Raw genomic sequence first — 13,830 nt, 5'->3', positions numbered from 1 at the left:
GGGCTATGAAAAAGAGCCCGACGGCTTTTTGAACCCCTTCAGTGTCATGGCCAACGAAAACTTGCTATCTTGTAATAGCTAACCAGTCACAAGCCAGGCCGCCGCTAGACGTAAGATGCCACTTTGGCGCTCCGTCTGATTTCGCTTTTCAATATTCGTTCGTTTCCCGACGTTTTCCTGGCCGTGCCTCATTGTTGTTGGTACATGTAAGTGCTGTGATGCTGGTCTTACTGGTTACTTTTACCTGCCAAACGTGTGCCAACGGTTCAAGTTCAACGACAGGGTGGACAAGGTGCGGTTGAGCTCCACGCTATCACCGGGTTGACATTTTCCTGGGTGAGTTGGGAAATGTTTTCGGCAGCATATTCCTTTTTGGGATTCCCCCGCTCAGTGCCGCTCTTCGTGTATTCATGCCTGCCTAAAAACAAGTCAAGTGGTGGTGACTGAGCATCACTTTGGTATTTGATTTCATGTAAATGATCTGCCGTCCTCTTTCATTTTCATGTTTGCTCTTTGGCAGCGATGAGCAAAAGGTGAAGGTCACCTCTGGCCGTTAGCAAAAGCATTTTGTGCTGACTTGCAACTATTTCTGTCTGTCGTCGGAATCGAAGCTCGGCGCTTAAGTCATCGCGGCTCCGTTTTGCATCAGTTAACCATACTTGGCAAGTTGGGGTGATACTTTTGGTCTTATTAGCTTTTTGCTTCTCTGAGCTGGACGGTTTAATATATTTAATTGTAGCAAGGCAAGGCAGTTCACACCCAGCAGCACTAGCTGCTGCACAAGCCCTGCCAAGCCAAGTGCTCTCCGCATTACCATATTCAGCAATTTAAATAGAAGGCCCAACCTTGGCATCGTTTCGGCGCACAAAGAGAACCAAGTCTCATGCCCGGCGAAAAAATAAACAGAAACGAGAACAATCCACAATGAATACATGTTCAGAAATCAGAACTTTACAATCACGACCTGTGTGAGGCTGTTGTTACCACTTACAAACTCAAACACATGTTATTAATTTGACGCGCAGGGGTGCGTGCAGCAAAGGTGAGCTAGCAAAGACAAATGTAATGCTGTTGAAAAAGCTGATGGCATTAAGACAAAAGACAAGTTTGTTGCTTCAGTCTTTTGTTTTGTCTGCAAATGCTCAAGGGAAAACTTCTAGTCAACTGCAGCTGGCTACGGTCTGTAAGTGAATTGTGGGGACCTGGTTTTAATTGGTTCACATTATTTATAACCAAGCAGCCAGATCTAATGAGTTCCGCAACGTAGACACTCCCTCGAGCTACTTGGCTTGGGAACACAAAAGCTGATCTGTGACTGAGTGCACGGCCATACTACCAATCAACCATCGCTATGTCTGCGCCAAACTGAACTGTTACACTTAATTCAACAAATTAGTTTGCCAAAATGGAATCGAAATGCGCACGAAGCGGCGGGTTTTAGTGTTGCAAAATTGCCAAGCAAGAGACGGAGTCAACTGGCAGCTCTATGGAGTCTGTGGGCGTTAACTCGGCTTCAAAGTTCTTTTGGGGCACGGGAATGGCGACTGGAAATGAAATAATTATTAAACCACTTTTTACAATTGCCATTTTATCAACCTTTCAGTTTCGTTTAGCGACTGGGCTTGGCATTCATGCGAACCGTTAAATTTTTGGGGCTTACAGTTTAGTGAGTCACTGCTGCATGCTTCAACGTCTTATAACTGCCCATAGAAATAATACTTCAGGAATTCGATCGCTTATTCTAGATTTACAAGTCCTTGGCGCCTTAGTAAATGGAAACAATTGATCTTTAACTTTATATCTAATCGACGGGACTTTCAAACCCAATGTATGTCTTAGAATTTAACTGCTCATGGTACTATTATATTTTAAAAGAAATAAATCAATAAATTAATAGCACGTCGTTGGTTATACAATGATACAGCTTAAAATAACACAAGTTAACAGTGTTATAGTTTCAGTCATAAAATTCGAGGACAGACTGATACACAAATACAACTAGGTATAAGGCCAAACTAAGAATCTGGACCCGATTGGATACAGCTCCATTTGCTTTTATTAGCCAGGTATAATTGTTTTCGCCATTGTTATTTTTTCTGTTATAATTGTTTGGCTTGTCTAATAAGGCGCATTGTTGCTGTCTTGTTCGGCTTAGCTTAGATTTGCCGCCGACGCGGGCTGACTTAGAAACCATAATGGTTAGAGCTTCTTAGTTGCATATCGACAGCGGTGGCGTTCTCTTGCGCAACTGGCAGAGCCGAAGCCGCCGCCTTTTATAGACCGCAGCTGTTGGCAGCCACGCCAAGGCGTTGGGTGACCCTGAATTGGTTTCTGATTCGACTTTTGAGCGGAGCTATGAAAGCCGCTGCTACAAAGTGAACTCAATCATCGACCACTGGCATTCAAGCAAAACAAAATGTCGTTTGTACTTATGGTTCTGGATTCAAATAATTTTAACTTTGAGGTATCGAATGCACAGAATCTGAATGCTTCGCCTTAATTATGTCGCGGCCAAATTAGGACAGGGATCATTAAGATACTGTATCACAAAACACGCAAGTCAGGCGAATTACAGTTCGGTTGTTAAAGCATTAACTTAAAACTATTTTGCATATTGCTTTGCTCTGAGCCCGAACCGTTCCTAGCTTTTGGGGCACACCCAAAATGTGCCATGGACCAGACCAAGCAGACAGTCCAGTCGTGGAGCCGACACGCCGCTCACTTTTGGATTCTAATGCCAAGTCGCCAGCTTTGCCTTTTTATATATGGCATAAGCAATTGATGCCGTTACCAGGCGCCCACAACAGTTACATTTACGACTAGGAGATAAAGTGGGTTGGCTCTAACTTTGGCTGCTCCATACTTTTTCCAACAAATTTCAACAAGGAGTATTCAAAATGGTGTATGCAAATGTCATAGAAAATAGATCAACATTTTTACAATAAAGTACTTCTTTACTACAGCCAGATACAAACAACAAGACATGGCCTATATCTTTACTTAACTTTAGGTAGGAAACAATTCCTTTTACATACTTTAGTAACGGGTAAAGAAATGGGTCGAAAATTTTAAAAATGCAGAAGGAACTGTTTATTATCCGTTCCTATTGTCAAGTCCTAGACTTAATTTTGACTAAAATTTGTAGAGATTTTATCGATCTAAAACCAAAAATTTAATCTGTCAGGTACTTTATAGGTAATTTGGCTGCCCACACGTGGATTAAATGTAATTGGTGCTTTATAAAACGATTGTAACTATTACTTTTCGGCTGCAAAGCGACTTGGCTCCACTGATCGAGTATGGGCTGGGCTGTACTGAGCTGAGCTGGGCGGATTCGTTTGTTTTTCAAACCCGAGCCGGAGGCCTTCGAGTTGTGGCCTTTGTTTTACTTTTGGCATTTTTAAATTCAGTAATGTTTATAGCTTAGTTTAAGAAAAATTAAAAGCTTAACTTACCCCTTTCATTGTTATTTTTGTTTTTTAATTTTTCTTACTTTCATTCTGCACTTCTTCTCACTTTTATTAAGTTATCCAGGTGTTTTAAACATGAATGAAAAACGACATATAAGGTTTTTCTGCAAATAATATTAAAATAGTAAGAGTTAAATACAATAATAATATTTATCAGAAATATCAATTTTTTAAAAAGCACGACATGTTTTAAAGCTTTTAACTCCAAAACATATTGTTGTCCCCGTAAAGTGAAGGCGACAATTGACTTCCCATGGGAAAAACAGCTGTAAAACAGTGCGAGCTAGCTGTTTTGTCTAGACTCCCATGCAGCGCCTGCCCTGTACGCCCTAGACTGGCCCCGAGTTCACAGCTCCACCAACATTCGCTGCCGTGCGAAAATTTGAAATTCAAATGCGTCTCTACCCGATTACACATACCCTGGAACTGCTGCTCGGGAATGTTAATTACAAGCTGCGTTTTAATATCGTGCAGTAGGTGTAATGCAAACGGCAACGGCGGCGGTTAAAACTGCTCTGGCCCGTTATGATACTTGGCTCTTAGCTTACATCATAGGCATCGAATCGCAACGCAGCCATCGATTTATGCCTGGCTCTTGACTGCATTTATTGTAATACCAAAAGGCCTTAAACGTGCTGCGAGCTTTTTGCCAGAGCCACAGGCTCAACGCTGAATGCACCGGCATAGCCAAAGACTTTACCCACGCATACGCAGCAGCGCCTCAGCTTAGTCCCGTCTTGGAGCAGTCAGTTAAGTGTAGCAGCAGTCACGACCAAATTTCCCAGTGGGTCGCAGACACATGTGGCTTTCCAATAGCCCAATTTCCACCATTCATCTTGGGGTGAAAACGGACTGGCAAATCTTTAGCTGTGGGATTCGAAGTGCCTTAGCAGATGTGCGCAAAATTGTATTATTTATTGTAATTGTGATAGCGACAATTGAACGCAATTTCTTTCCAATGCGGAAGATTCAATTTCCAGTACCCAACTGTCAGTCGGACCGATTATTTTCTTTACTTACGTTACCGGTCGAGTACACTTGCCTGACTGCAGACTGGTATATGTTGATTGAGATGAGTTCACGCGAAGCAAATCAAGGTGTCAGTAGTGGGTGAGGTACGAGTGCATATGAAAGTATGACCAGCTGAATTAAAAAAGAAGTCTAGTGCCAGCAAGATCACTTTTATTCAGTAAACACGTACGCCCAATTAATCTTTCGCAGCTACTTGAAAATTATGACATTCTTTCCTCCTAAATCCCTATCAGGAGATATTATTCAAGACGCGTTCGGTCCGACCACTCCCAAGGCTCGGCAACCGAGGAGCGATTGGGTGCCAAAACCACCACGTCAATGGCAGCATGACAAGCCATAAAACTGCAGCGCACAAAGACAGCGCGTGTAATGGGGTGCCAAACCGCAAGAGCGATTACCAATGCGAAATTCGAAATGCAGCGACGTCGTCCTCTCATTTGGATTGCAGAAAGCCAAAAATGCATATTAGCTAATTATTTCAGCTATTCCAAGCGCTTGTGAAAAGCGGAAGCGCCGTATGGACAAACAATGAGCGGAACTTGATGCCCCAGCTGGAAAGTTGAACCAACTCAGCTTGCCGTGCGTTTAAGTAGCTCGGCAGCAGGCGGATGATAAGACTTTGGCAAGGGGTTAAACAACGTTGGTTGGTTTTGATACCAATCAACAAAAACCGTTGGTGTCACAGCATCTGTAGAATTGTTTAATGAGTTTCGGGCTATTATTTGCTGGTTATAAATCGTCTACTTATTCTGGAAAGTTTCCTTTTACACTGAGATTTGTTTTTAGGGAAAATTGGGTTGGAAGAGATTTAATCAAATTGCGCTTAGTTTACAAAACAAAACTGCCAGCGATGGCCTTCGAATCGCAGTCTATATATGTGAGTGCTGTTACTGTTGAAAGTACTTAGATTTTGTCTGGTGCTCGCAAAAACAAGTACGGGAATGTAAAAAGTGTATGACTGCCTGGCAACTATGATTTCCGGCACTATCAAGTTGTTTCGTTGTGGACGACCACCGTCTCGTGCTTGAATAGGTGGTCTGGCCCGGTCTGGTCATTGTTGCAGTCCACTGTTGCTCTGGTGCTTATCAAATTCATTTAAATGAAAAGAGAAAGGAAAATGGTTATTGCCACTACGCTCTTATGAACGCCTGTCTATGTCAGTCACAGATTTGTCGCTGTTTGTCCATCACAACTGCCTTCTACAATTTACCATTACAGTAAACAATCGCGTAGTTATTTAAAATCATTCAAATGGACAAATCAATTTTTGAACAAGATGAGCCTTGACTATCGACTTTAATAAAAACACGTGTGTGTATACTTCTTACTAATAAAATAGTATTTTAATACACCATACTATTTATACTAATACTATGGGAACTATTTTAAAAATTTGGGTAACACGATCCACTTGCTAGCAGAAACATCTGAAATACAGCAGTACCTTGACCTGTGGAGACGAAGACTATGGTGGGGCGTTTTCCTTTCAATTTAAATTGAACGGTTAACATCTAACGACGAGGCGAACCGCAATCCGCTGAAGCATACATTTTTTACTGTATGTAAATATTGGCTTTTGGCCATCCACACGCTGTAAGTGCTTCCTTCGTGCTGACTACTTTTCTGTTGGATGTTTCGCCAAAATTTATGGTTTGTTGCCTTTGCAATTTGTTACAGCCATCGCCCACTTCTTCGTTTTTCTCTTGTTTCCTTTGTTAGAGGCGCGGGATAGACCGTGACCTTCACAAGCACGAGGTGGGAGGCGGGACTGGCTCCTAGAGCTGGACAAGATGCGTCGCGGTCAAGGCAAACTCGAAATCTGAATTTTTTGATAGTTTTACGGAGCTCGATTTCGCGTACATCGATTTCTCAAACCTATAGCAATGCCGCCCAGCGGGAAGAAATATAACTCGGAGCGTTAACTGTGTTTGTGAAGAAAACAGAGTGCCGTCATGTACTACACAACACAATCGCAGCTGATCGCCCTCGAAGCGTTTTACAACATCAAAATCAGTTTCGTATTTGTGGAGCAAATCACGCTTTGCAGTTGCGGTCTCGTCAACCGAGTTTCCATTCCCATTCCCAGTACGAGGTAGCACCCAAGACACGCTCTACCTAGACTGCAGATTGTCACCGCCAGTGCATTTGGCCAATTCCCCGTCTCCGGTTTCGACTTTGGTTAGCTAGCTAGTATAGAGCACACCCGATTGTTGCTGCCTTATTGCCAATGCAACACACAAACCGCGGACATTGCCCAGCACATAAATCGAGTGGCTGCAGTTGCAGCAAGCGAAAGTGATCGATTTTGAAGTAGGCGTGGCTCGGAGCGAGCCTTGCGCCACAATGTGGCGTTGTCGCTGTCGTTACAGTCGCGTGGACTAGTTGTTGCCACTAGCAATAAGATCGTAGATACTAACACACACAGCGGAGTTGGCTTGCCTCGGCAGTGAGTGCCGCGTTGTGTGTCTAATGGTTATGCAACATTCTCGGTTTGACCCACTTTCGCGCCGATTTCTTGAGCTTTTTTGTCGCCAATGCTGGCCAGCATTCACTTTCGGGCAACTGAAATGCAAATGTGACTATGGCTAGGAATGCGGTCGAGTTGGAAATCCCTAGAACAGCCCACAATTGACTCTATTGACAGGGGGCTTGAGGGGCTATTGCAAGCATTGGAACTGCGGGTTCCCTCTGGACTTTAGAGCAGACCATATTGAAACGAACAGCACCAGACGTCGGGAACGACAACCATATTTTGAAAATTATTTGAAAGTTTGCTGCCAATTAACATTTTGAAAAGTTGCCCAGTTGATAAAATCGTGTGCCACAAGTGTCATATTGCCAGTCATAACGAGTGCACAGACTGGCCGGCCTGTTGCGCTCACTTTAAGCTCTGCTGCGTGCCCCGAAAGTCAAGTTGTTGGCGTGTATCCCCGTTGACATGGTACAGGTGGCCGTTCCATTTGAATAAGCTAATCGAACAGAGCAGTTCAACAGCAATCATATCATCGTATATGCTTCTACTTAGACTTTAGCTAAGCACCCGACAGGCATCTTTATTCTTTGATTTAACCTTAAGGATTGTATATCCCAATTAAGTGTAAATGAATGTAGCTGGATGACCGAATAACCAAGTAGTGGCTAGCAGATCAAGGAGTTCAAGCTAAGCACACAGTGCCGGCCTCCACCACATGAACGTAATCATTAAATCGAACTGGCCAAGGCAGTTAACACAGAAACCCCTTACTACCGAACCACTCCGTAGACTTCGCAGCTAAGAAAGTCAGCTGGGCTTGAAGTATGTAGCTCCGCCGACAAAGCCTCCTGCTTGGCCAGCAAATTGGAGCATTCTCCCCCAAAAAATTGTTGGGAGGAAAAACGAGCCACTGTAGAGTTGAAATCGAAAGTACATTGTCGATTGTGCGAGTATGTGTGGCAGCATAGAGCCAGTCGATAGGCTAGTTGCATAATAGCCGAAAAGCGCTTCAGGCCGGAGCTCCACTTAGTATTTGAATGTGGCCCACAGCTACGAAAAGGAAAGCAACCGGGCAAGAGGCATGGGGCAAAAGTAAGTGCTGCATATTTCCTGTTTTGTGGTACTCTCGAAAATAGGTATACTGCTGCCGACTGCTGCTCATGGCGATTATTTCATTTTTATTTCATGCTATCTCTGACTACCCAAGTCCCCTAAATCTGTCATGCTGCTGAACGCTGAAATAGAAATTGGTTAATTCGGATTGTAAGGAAAGATGCGGTCTGCTCTATGAGCGATGGTTTCACCCTGAAGCATTAAAATATTAGGCCATTTAAAACTTGAGCTTCCTTGTCTTTTTGCGTTGGTTTGTGTGTGTGATATATTACCAGCAGAACCATCAAAAATATTTATAGATTTTTCACCGATAATGCCAATAGTTTATTTGGTTTTAAGGTCTGTAAGTTCTGCGGCACAAGAGTAAAAGAGCTTAATAGGGCCTTGATCGTTCGCAACATAACGCCTGATTATAATTATTTATTGTATTTATTTTTTTCCAAAATGAACGAAGCAAGGTGCCCAGGGGTAAAACCAACTCGGTAAATCGATTCATGTGTACATTTTTGTGTTATCCATGGATCCCCACAGTCTGCTGGCAGGAAGTGCAGCAGAGACTTTTCCATTAGAAAGAAAAAGCTGTACTGAAATCGATAGTGATTCCTCTACTGCTGTGTGCAGATGGCTTCCTGTGCGTATGCATGCAAGGCGAATGTTTGCATTTGTGGTCAGCTGGGCTAAGTTTCGTAATGGGAGAAATGTCGGAATGCAACAAACAATTGGGTCGGTCGCCTTTGCCATCGTTGCTTAGTGCTACGCCCCTTCCATTGATTTGTGCAGTCGATTGAAAATGAAAACAAATGAAAGCCCACTAGTCCGCCAGGCAGTCAATGATTTATATTTCCGTCTTGCGGGTGTGCTGAGCGTGCGTTTAATTGCGGACCGCACCCAGCGAAACGAAAGACTTAGGCAACAAACTTGTCGGGTGCTCTCTGTTGGCCAGCTACTTTTAATTAAAAGTTCAAACGCGAAACACGCGAAAAAGAAATTGAGCTATCAATTGAGGCAGTCAGGCAGCGACTTTATTATTGTGCATAAAAGAAGACAGTTTTCGAATTAGACAACTTTCATGCTGGTTTAAAATAATTAAATAAGCCAGCACCACGCCAGTGCAAGTGAAAAAGAAAGGTACTCTCTCGGGGTTTTCCAAATCTATTAGAAGGAGACTTTCATGTAAAGTTACGTAACCTTACTAAACCGATTAATTTAAAGACCCCATTATGCTTGTCCCAACAACCCCTTTTTACCCCCTAAAATGTGGTCAAATAGCTCATTACGGTCGACATAAATCAGATCTCGAGGCTGCATCCGACGCTGCCAAACGAGGTGGCAATTAGTGCAATGGTTCGCGCCATTTGTCTAAATTTGGCCATGCTATTGGCGGTTGCCAATTTTATGGCTTCAAATAAGTCAGAGGCAGTGTTGAAATGCCGCCTGGCCAAAGCCAAGTTACGGCTTAACTGCTTTTGGGCCAAGCAGCAGTGACACACCGCAGACGCACCCTGGGTATCATCACCCATCGTTAAAACTAGGGGCAACCGCTCAGTGAGACATTAAACAAATGGTGCTTTACATAAATTAACGCCTTGCGCGCGGAAACGCTTAATCAATGCAAACAACCGTGTGACACATGGTTTTTTCTGGGCTTGATCTCGTTTACTAAGGCCTAATATCAACTCACGCGGCTTTACCTATAAATATTCAAAGCTAGAGATACGACATTTTTATTGATTTTAAATTTCCAGCATCTATTAATCCGCAGCAGTCAAATAAATAGATAATAAAATGCCTCACGCTGATCTTCAGCGATTTGTCCAAGCCAGATGCTTATTTATTTACAATGCTTACCGCAGCCGGCAGTTTGGCAAAGTGCCGTGAGTGCCATGTTTTATTGCCGCTTCCGACTGACATGAAAGTCAAGTTGCTCATCAAACAGCGTTTTATGGCTGAGAAGTTGTTGGTCGAGTGCACTTTGAGCACACCACACGAAAAGGCCAAGCTGCACGGAGGATCGGAATTATCGCTTGCGGTACCGTTAGGGGCAAAGTGTCATCGGCCAAGACGAGCGGAGATTCTGCTTTACCTCGGGGCATGGATACCAAGCCACAAGTGTATTCTTTGCCTTCAAACAAAGTCGAATTATTTGCACGATCGTAGACCAACAAGTCGAGTGGTGAAAAACAAACCAAAGCTAACGACAAGCGCCAAACAAAACCAATCAGGCTTATGGTCGAATTACTGCGCGTTGCATAACAACAGAGCAGTAAAGCCAAGTCAAGCCTCGGTCTAAGCGTCGATTTTAACTTCAGCTTTAGCTCCGGCACCAGCCTTAGCGTTAGCTGCGCTTGTAACGTCAGAGCGTACATAGCCGTATTGTTTAGTGGGGCAGAAAGCCCGATTGCATAGCACTGTCAGCGGCAGCGGGAGCTACACAAACGCAATAACAAGCAACGACCAGGCCAACACAACAGCAAACAATCAGCGACGGGCTGCCAAGTGTGGGCTGCCTAATACAAATGTCATCCATGCCGATGGCAGGTCTAGGCTCTTGCATGGTCAATTGCCATTGGCACGTGATTGGCTTTCATTGTGCGCCTCCGCCGTATATCAGTCACTCAGACTCGGTCAATGCAGCACACTGTCGCGAATATTCGCAATGGGGCTCTACCGACGGAGGCTCCGAATCTCGGAGTTTTTGCGCGTTAATTGCACAATTTTTGGAGCGTGCCATCTCCGTTCCATGTGATCTAGATACCCTATGGAGCCTTGACACTATTGGAGGGATCTTAATATTCTGCATGTAACGAGCCATTCCATCTGGGATAGCTCCACGGCAGTGAATTGGCGATGGATTTAAAAATCCAGCTCCTTTCTCCGTTATTTCGCCAGCTTGAGTCTCGGTGGGAGATAATTGAACATGCCCTACGAATTAGCAAATCATCTACGGCCAATTTTAATAATTCCTAAGCCCAAACGACCGTTTCTTTTAAGTTGTTTATACTCACTGGATTATTGTTAAAGTGAATGTATAGCGTTGTGGAATAGCGGGTTTATCAACTTTGAGTTGTTCGTTACCCTTATTGTCTCTCTCGAGCCTAAAGGTGCGGCATAACGGTCTTGGCTTAATATTATTTAAAATAAATGTTTGTAAAAAGTGTACTGTCGTTTAAAATAAAAAAATTTAAAAAAAAGAGAATTTATCAACAAACTCATAGAGGTATGCCACTTTCAAATCGGGATACTCAAGTTATGGACGCCTAGAAGTCCAGTTTTCGTGCTCCCATTCTGCAAGACTGTTTTGTTCATTGTGATTTTTAGGAGCAAACAAATAAATATTTTAGGCTAGTCTGTCTTACGGCTAAGGCTGTATAATTTATTGGGTAACGCCAAAAAAAACCAATACATAGCTCTTGACAAAATTAAAGTAATCGGTCGAACTGTTGCCTTGGGACAACCTTACTTGGTTATTTTTGTGCAGCATTTAAGATGCAATAATTTTGATTGTGAAGAATTGAATTCAAATTAAGCCAATTGTTCGACGTAATCAGTTGAATTTTTATTTGGCCTTTGTTCACTGTAAATGGGAGTTCGTTTAGCTGCTAACTTCCCCGACGACGGAGCCAAATTCATCCTGTGTTGAGCAGCGCGCTTTGAGGTAAGCTCTTATTTGGGTGCAGTTACCTTTCTGAAACATAAACCGAGCTTATAACGGCACGTTTTTATAATTAAAACTTTTTTGCCAACAAATTGTCACCATTTGATGGCTGATTCAGCGTATATCGCTTTGCGAGCAACCAAAGGTTTGGGTCTTAAGGCTTTTGGCTTCAGATGCTGGCGATGCAGATTGCAATAACGACCTTACGTTTCGAGTATTATACAATCAAATGTACCCTTCTTTTTCAGGCTCATGGGCTTGCGTTTCTCAATTAAAATTCCGGTGTCGAACGAAATAATTTTGGGGGAATAAACTCTAAATGATTCGCTCAGTATTAAAACTTTACCTTAGTGATACAAACTAACTTATTCCCTCGTTGAGATAACATTTTTGTTTAAGCATACGCATACCAATTTATGCAGGAGTTTCTCACAAAAATATAAGCGATTGAGTTATTATCGAGGGACTAATTGTTTAGTTCGACGAATAAACGCAGCTTAATTAACACTCCTATCTTAATCTTCAATAAAAAACTTCTGTAATCTTATATATTTAAAATTATTGAAGTATTTTTTTCCTATCCGACCAGTTCTTTGTTTGTAACTTGAGATTCTATGTATTCTTAACATGGATTCAGCTTAGTTTTTGTAGCAAGTGGCATTTAGCTGAGTTCGAAAAGGTCAAGCTGCATCGAAACAATGTTCAAGGAAACCACTAAAATAAAACCATACTCATGTCAAACTAAATGTATTAGCAGAGCTAATATACATATACTGCCTAAGATATCTCAACAACAAAAACGTTGGGGCTCACTAAAACATTAAACTTCAATTGCACACCAAGTTCAACCTACCAGTCTAATGCCACAGTCAATAAAAAAGTAATTCTATTTCTTTACAGGATCCACAGAGGCACAGAGCAAACGAGCCTCTCGCGTCACCAGCTCCCGTAGCTTTGGCACCAACGTCAAGCCCACAAGCTCCAATGGCCTTAGCTTCGACTGCCCCGAGGAGTTCGGCTACTACCCGCACCCCTCGGACTGCACCCAATACTACGTGTGCGTCTTCGGAGGAGCGCTGCTCGAAAGCTGCACTGGCGGCCTGATGTACTCTCACGAGCTGCAGACCTGCGATTGGCCACGGAACGTTGGCTGCGAGTTGGTGGACACATCCTCGGAGCGCGCCCCCGCACGTAGCCAGGGCCAGAGCCAAACGCAGCATGTTCCCAGCCGAGTCCGCTTTGGGGCCGCTTTCAGCAGCCCAGGCGGCACCCAGAAGGCGCCCACTGTGGCACCACAGTACCACCGCTCTCCGCCACAGGTCATTCAGGCGCAGGTGCAACACATACCTCCTCCACCGCCGGAGCTGCGAGTGCCACCCAACCCGGTTATCACGTCGCGGGGTCAACCAAAACCACTGATCGAGTCCCAGGAGGACATTGCGAAGGCGAGTTTGAACATGCATTTCAGTCCCAAGTAGATTATTTGTTCGTCCCAGTTTCTTTACCATTGCGGATGGTACTCTAACTTTTGTCAGAAAACACTAGACTTATTTGACCGATTTACATTATTGGAAAAATTAGACTATAATTTATGAAAACTTTCCTTAATTACGTCATGATTCGAATAAATCAAAATATATAAATCCTACTTCCTTTAGCTTTATGCCGATGCCCAGGAGACTTTGCCGCCTGTGGAAGAAGAGGAGTCCGATCGCCAGCAGAGAGTGTATCGTGGGCAACCCAGTACCGTCAGTCAAGTGCAGCGCGATCGCGATGGTATTATTCACCAGGCTAGTATCAATGCCATTCCCCAAAGTGGCAAAATCGGATCGTATGCTTTTGGAACCGCCTACAGGTAAGCTGTCATCCCTGCTGCAAGTAGATCAGTTCTCATCTATCGTCGCTTTTTAATTGATGCCACTACTTTACTGATGCTAAATCAAGTCAAAATTCTATGCAACTCATCGTTTTACATGCTATTTTCTCTCATACAACGCATACTGCACTATCTCTTTATCTTGCTCCAACCGACACCGACTTATCCACACTTCGACCGCAAACCCCGGACAACCGTACCGCTTTTGGAA

At 43.5% G+C, this 13,830-nt stretch overlaps 1 protein-coding gene and 1 long non-coding RNA gene across 2 annotated transcripts in view; one reads left to right on the top strand and one right to left on the bottom strand.

Moving 5' to 3' along the window:
- Window positions 1-13,830, top strand: part of Cda5 (Chitin deacetylase-like 5) — a 39,735-nt gene that overhangs the window by 12,775 nt on the left and 13,130 nt on the right. Inside the window, exons 4-5 of the mRNA XM_070211754.1 lie at window positions 12,644-13,188; window positions 13,402-13,598. Of these exons, the coding sequence (XP_070067855.1) occupies window positions 12,644-13,188; window positions 13,402-13,598 (742 nt within the window). The remainder of the gene's footprint in view (window positions 1-12,643; window positions 13,189-13,401; window positions 13,599-13,830) is intronic.
- The window catches only part of LOC138912025 (uncharacterized), a 28,733-nt gene continuing 17,625 nt past the window's right edge, over window positions 2,723-13,830 (bottom strand). The window contains exon 8 of the long non-coding RNA XR_011417661.1: window positions 2,723-3,574. This is a non-coding gene — a long non-coding RNA (uncharacterized lncRNA). The remainder of the gene's footprint in view (window positions 3,575-13,830) is intronic.

Source organism: Drosophila takahashii, chromosome 2L (assembly GCF_030179915.1).
Source record: "Drosophila takahashii strain IR98-3 E-12201 chromosome 2L, DtakHiC1v2, whole genome shotgun sequence".
In the NCBI taxonomy this organism is placed as follows: Eukaryota; Metazoa; Arthropoda; class Insecta; order Diptera; family Drosophilidae; genus Drosophila; species Drosophila takahashii.
This window is presented reverse-complemented; position numbering and strand designations above follow the sequence as displayed.